The sequence below is a fragment of the Pundamilia nyererei genome, unplaced genomic scaffold (genome assembly GCF_000239375.1).
Source record: "Pundamilia nyererei isolate P.nyererei 1_Seehausen unplaced genomic scaffold, PunNye1.0 scaffold00176, whole genome shotgun sequence".
NCBI classification, from domain to species: Eukaryota; Metazoa; Chordata; class Actinopteri; order Cichliformes; family Cichlidae; genus Pundamilia; species Pundamilia nyererei.
This window is the reverse complement of record NW_005187577.1, coordinates 1,104,368-1,110,122: the sequence shown is the minus strand read 5'-3', so window position 1 is coordinate 1,110,122 and position 5,755 is coordinate 1,104,368. Positions and strand designations below refer to the sequence as shown.

Genomic DNA, 5,755 nt, shown 5'->3' with positions numbered 1-5,755 from the left:
CATTTAGACCCACTGGTCAGTTTCAAGATCCTTTCCTGTGCTTTAGCCAAGCAGGAGCTTGACCTTCACCACCACTCAGCCTCTGTGATCAGGTTGCTATGGCAACAGTAGGATGGAGTGTTCAGGAGGGGGTGTTAATGATCAACTTTCTTTTACAGCTCAACTACTTCCTAATGAGCCATTAATGCTGTTATTGGGTCAGGGCCAAGGTGTGCAAAGAGGATACTGGATGTGAGAAGCGATGTGTTTGCTGTGCCACTAATTCTCATACTCTTATTGCCATGTATCTGAGCTGGCATGTGCTTGAATAAGCTCTCACACACGCTGACCATTGCACTTACATATATACACGCAGTAAACAGACAGTCAGTATTAGCCAGGAAGGAAAGCTTGATCATTAGTTCCATTCCAAGATCTATGATTAAACTAGTTTGGCAGGACTCACTGATTTGCATTTGTATCTCTTTGCATGAATGTGAAGCAGACAGAGTACATTATCCAGTTTCATTTCTCTGTAATCCACTCCAAAGATTACAAACCCACAGAAAGCATCCACCAACCACTTCCTGAACTAGACTATTTATCTAGTTCACTGGCAAACTGAAATCATTAGCTGCATCTGGTGTTTCAGTCCTGTTTCCTTAGAGTGGCTGTCTAATTTCAAAAATTCTGTGTATACAGTAACTAGAAAGAGGGAACATATTTTTCCTATATTGGCTTCTCTTCATTGGCTACCTGTTAAATCCAGAATTGAAATTAAAATCTTTCTCCTCACATACACAGTTTAAAATGATCAGGTCTTATCTATGAAGTCTTAGCTAAAAGACCTCATAGTACAGTTTCGCCCCTGTAGAGCACTTTGCTCTCAGACCGTTGGCTGCTTTGTAGTTCCTCAGATATTTCAAAGTAGAATGGGAGGCAGAGCCTTCAGTTTCAGGCTCTTGTTGTCTCGGGCTCTGTTCCACAGTGTGTCTTTTGTCCTGTCTCCCTCCCCTCACCCCTAACTGGTCGTGGCAGGTGGCTGTCCATCTCTGAGCCTGTTTCTGCCAGAACTAGTACTCATAAGGTGTCATGTAGGAAAGGACACCTAGTTAAATTCATATGATAAGACTAATTAAAGTTAAAATAATAATTAGCCAAACATTACATGTTGATGGGGTAATTCCTTAAGTTTTTCTGAATCCCCACATAGATAATAACTGATGTTACCTCTGAATAGCAGAAGAGCTCTATTGCAGGTCAACACTGGGTTGTACTTGCTCATCCTGACAGTAGTCTTGATGATGTTCTCTCTGTCAATGATTATGTACCCACAGAATTCATGTCACTTTCACTGTTTATGTGTTGTCATGTGTGCAAGCTTCCATTGCTTATGTTGTCAGTTGTGTGAGTAGTTCTGCAAGCATTCAATTCCTTTGCTGCAATCCGTCTCATAAAATCCATAGTTTTATGTGTGTTTGTGTGTGTGTGCGCGCATTTGTGTGCATTTGTGCATGTGTAGGCAAGGCAGAAAACACTGTGTTCTTCTCATCAAAGCCCCACCCTCCCTAATGTCTCCACGGAAACGCGACACAATTGGTACCTGTCGCCTGGCAACATTGCATAGTATCTTTGGGCCACAGAGCTGCCGGCAGACAGACACACGTGCGTGCACACACGCACGCAGTTTTTCAGCTGTCACAGAGGTGGGTCGTTTCACATTTCTTTGCCCAGTCATTTACACTGCAGAGCCCTCCAATGTGCAGTACCCTTGAGGAATATACACATACCTAAAGTTTGAATGTGTTTTTAACAGACTGTAGCACAGCTGATGCATTTCTTAGCAGTGATATAAAAAAAAACCTACTCTATAAATACAACTAGTCTGCAGACATTTAATGCCAGAAAGGTGCAAATAAATGCAATTCTTTGTCAGCAATCTTAGTCACAGTTTGAAGATGTTACAAAGCCTCCTTAAAAAATGCTTGAATTTATTTTTTTACTAGGACAAAACGTAGTTCTCAGTGTTGCTGCAGCAACACAGCTCCACCGTGCCCCTTGCTGGACAAGTGAGTAAGTAATAGATGGATGAATGGATGAAAGGATGGGTGGAAGTTCTAATTTTTCCAATTACCTGCTTATTGACTGCTGTTTATGAAAGATGGATGTAGCCACAGTGACATCATTTGTCCATTCTGACAAATGATGTCAATTTTATCTCATTTATTACTATCACTGTAGTACCTTTAGTGAGGCCCTTAAATTCAAAATGTTGCAACTGTCTTAATTTTTAACAAGCCGTTTATTAGGTTTTAATAAAGTTATGTGATAGAAGTAAAAAATGGAGAAGCATGAAAACTTTACAGAGAATTGTCCCCACATCATTGACTACTCACCACAGAGGATGAGTTTACTTGTTATCATTATAGACCGCAAAGCAGCTGCTTGTAGCATTTAAACTTTAAGTTTAGACCAGGGGTGGGGAATTCCAGGTTCAAGGGCTGGTGTCCTGCAGGTTTTAGATCTCACCCTGGGTAGACACACCTGAATCAAATGATTAGTTCATTGAGGCCTCTGGAGAAATTCAAGACATATTGAGGAGGTTATTTAGCCATTTAAATCAGCTGTGTTGGATCAAGGACACATCTAAAACCTGCAGGACACCAGTACCGGTCCATGAGTCATTTGGTACCGAGCCACGAGAGTTGAGGTTTGGTTGTGAAATTTATGGTTTTCAGAGTTTTTATCGTAATTTGGTTTCCCTGGGTCCTTTCCCATATTGTATTTGTGTGTCTTATTTTGAAAGAAATATTTACGCATTAGCATAGCGACCAGAGAGCATTAAGGGGCAGAGAGGCAAGGCAATGCAAGGCAAGTTTATTTGTATAGCACAATTCAACAACAAGGTGATTCAAAGTGCTTTACAGAGACATTAGGAGGATGTTACTGTCAATGTTGTTGGTGCATTTCAGGAGGACGCTGCTAATAAAATTACACAGTTACACAATGAATTCGCGTTTATTATTATTCAGTTAAAAGGACTAGATGTTACAGTCCCTGATAATGCATTGCTTTAGATGGAGAGACTCTTGAGGGATGGCTGTTATGAGGAAAGGCAGCCCAAAAACTGCCAGTAGCACACATTGTTGTGAGCCTCAACTTTCAGTCTTTTACCCAGGCTAATCTGCCATTTTCCTTCCTTGGTTAGGTTTAGGGATTAGAGATGGATCTAGATTATCATTTTAAATTTGGGACACATCATCAGTAGTGGACCTTGGATTATCATTATAGTTTTGGCCATTATCACTAGACACCCTCACCCAAGGAGGCCCTGCCAGGGTTGATCAGGCCCTGGAGCATGTCACTGGTTTATGTCAAATTGTTATTTCTCTTCTTCTTTCTTCTGTTTTGGTTTCCTACAGTTTATTTCCTATTTCTATCTACTGCAACTGAGAAATAATACTTACCTCTTTAGCATTTATGGAGCCTAACTTCTTCAAAGGGATAGAAAAGGTGATAGAGAGAAGTAAGACAAAAGGGACAAGATAGGAGAGAGCAAAGAGGAGAGGCGGAAGGTATGCTCTACCTCCCCACTGCCTCCCAGAAAAGGAAAGAAGAGGGGATTATTTCTTTTCTCTCGTGGTTAGCTGATTGCCTTAACTGCCCAAGTGATGTCAGCCCTTTTTAGCCATAGCCAGTGACTGGTCCTCTCAGCAGTGTTAGCTAGTTCTCTTATAACCTGCCGTTGCGCCTGTCCTCTGATCCCAATCTCTCTAAGCAGTTTTGCTGTTGTGTTGGCAACAAAGCCCCTGCACCCCACTTCCACTGGGTGCACCTTGATCTTCCAGCCTCTGTTTTCTGCCTCAGCTGCCAAGTTGGCATAGCGTAGCTTCTTACACTCAAATGCTTCCTCAATTGTTTCCTCCCATGGTATCGTCAGCTCAATGATGTACGCAAGTTTTTGGGAGTTAGACCAAAGAACGAGGTCTGGTCGCAGAGTAGTTGTTACGATCTCTGTGGGAAAAATTTGCCTCTGATCCAAGTCCGCTTGCATCTGCCAATCCCTGGCGGCCTTCAGCGGGCCCAGGTCTGGGTTTGAGGGTCTTGTCCTCAGCTTGTCTCCTTCCCGGACAAATGTTGATGAAAACTGATGCTCCTCTTGGTTCGTGAAAGGTTGAGCGTTAATGGATTTTCTTTTGCACTCAACTTTCTCGGCTAGACACCTGAGAACCTGGTTGTCTCCATGTGTATCTGCCCTGAGTAAGGCTAGTCCTACAACCAAGATGTGCTTGAGTGTTGCTGGGACTGTACACAGGGGGCAGGATGGGTCCTTTCCAAACCACAGCTGCAGATTTATTGGTGAAGGTAGCACATTGTATGTCGCTCGGATGATGAAACTTAGTCTATTAGATTCCATGCCCCAGATTTCACTCCGTGAGAGTATCCTCTTTTCCACACTCTCCTAATTCATCCAGCAACCCTGCTTGGCCAGTGCCACAGCTCTGGCATGTCTGGCTGTTTCCTCCTGTCGACGCACCTCCTCCACTACCATTTTCCGAGGTTCGGTTACAGATGCCTGTTGCCACCGAGGTGTTACTGCGCCAAGACCAAATCCTCCTCTACCCTGTTGGACGTGACCCACCATGTCACAATGCTGAAGAGCGGCTTTCGCCTGTAGCACAGATGTGGCTGGGGTCCACTTCATCCACGTTGCTAGGGTGGGAGCAGTGCCTCTCACTATGGGGTCCCAGGAGTCCGTGAGTGACATCTCAAGCCTCACTTTTGCACATTTAAACTCCTCAACCAGGCTAGGGTTAGGCAATGACAGTATTGCTGTAGACTCCAATGCTGCTGAGGCACTTGGGAAGTCCAAGCCACTTCTTAACGTAGGAGCTCACTAGCCTCTCTAGTCGATTGGCATGATTGAGTGAGACCTCGTACATTTTCAATGGCCACAGAAGTCTGGGTAATAATCCAAACTGGAAGCACCAGAGCTTCAGTTTCCCTGGGAGTGCAGTGTTGTTAATCTGCTGAAGGTCATCAGCCAAGTTCTGCCTTAGTTGTTCTAGGTGCCACGTATCATTGAGGTCTGCATTATACCACCATCCCTGGCTCTTTATGGGGCTTCTCTAAGACTGTTGGAATTGGTTCTCCACTGATATAGAATTGCTCGACTGTCAGTTTTCCTTTTATGATGGAGATGCTGTGAGATTTACTTGGCTTAAACTCCATTCTTGCCCATTCTATGTTTTCCTGAAGCTTCTGTAGCAATCGCCTAGTACATGGTTTTGTTGTTGTAATGATGGTCATGTCCATGTAGACCCTGATGGGAGGAAGATGAAGGCCACTCTTGAGTCTCTCACCTCCCACTATGACCGCATGACCAACTTCATTGCCATGATAACTGCCAGAGGGGAAATTGTGCAGCGTGCCATTACTCCAATTTCCAGGTGCTGCCAGGCTGTGGTGGTGTTCTCAGCTGTCACACAAAACTGTAAGTAGGTCTTGACCAGTCCTGTGATGTGGTTTGGTACGCTGAAATAGTTGAAGGCCATCCACAAGATCTTGTGTGGAACTGACCCAAAGGCGTTGGCTAGGTCTAAAAAGACCACATAAAGGTCTCTTCGTTCTTTCTTGGCAGTTTGAATCTGGTGCCAGACGACGCTGGCATGCTCCAGACATCCCGAGAAGCCTCTGCACTGATGTGTCAATATAGTTGTTTCTTTGCAGGAAGGTAGATAGCCTTCTCGCCAAAACACTGAAGAAGATCTTTCCT

The 5,755-nt window shown here is 44.0% G+C and overlaps 1 protein-coding gene across 1 annotated transcript in view; it reads left to right on the top strand.

Annotated features, from left to right (window-relative positions):
- Positions 1–5,316: 5,316 nt before the first annotated feature.
- The window catches only part of kcnh3 (potassium voltage-gated channel, subfamily H (eag-related), member 3), a 77,359-nt gene continuing 76,920 nt past the window's right edge, over positions 5,317–5,755 (top strand). Inside the window, exon 1 of the mRNA XM_013914169.1 lies at positions 5,317–5,473. Coding sequence (XP_013769623.1) covers positions 5,317–5,473 — 157 coding nt within the window. The remainder of the gene's footprint in view (positions 5,474–5,755) is intronic.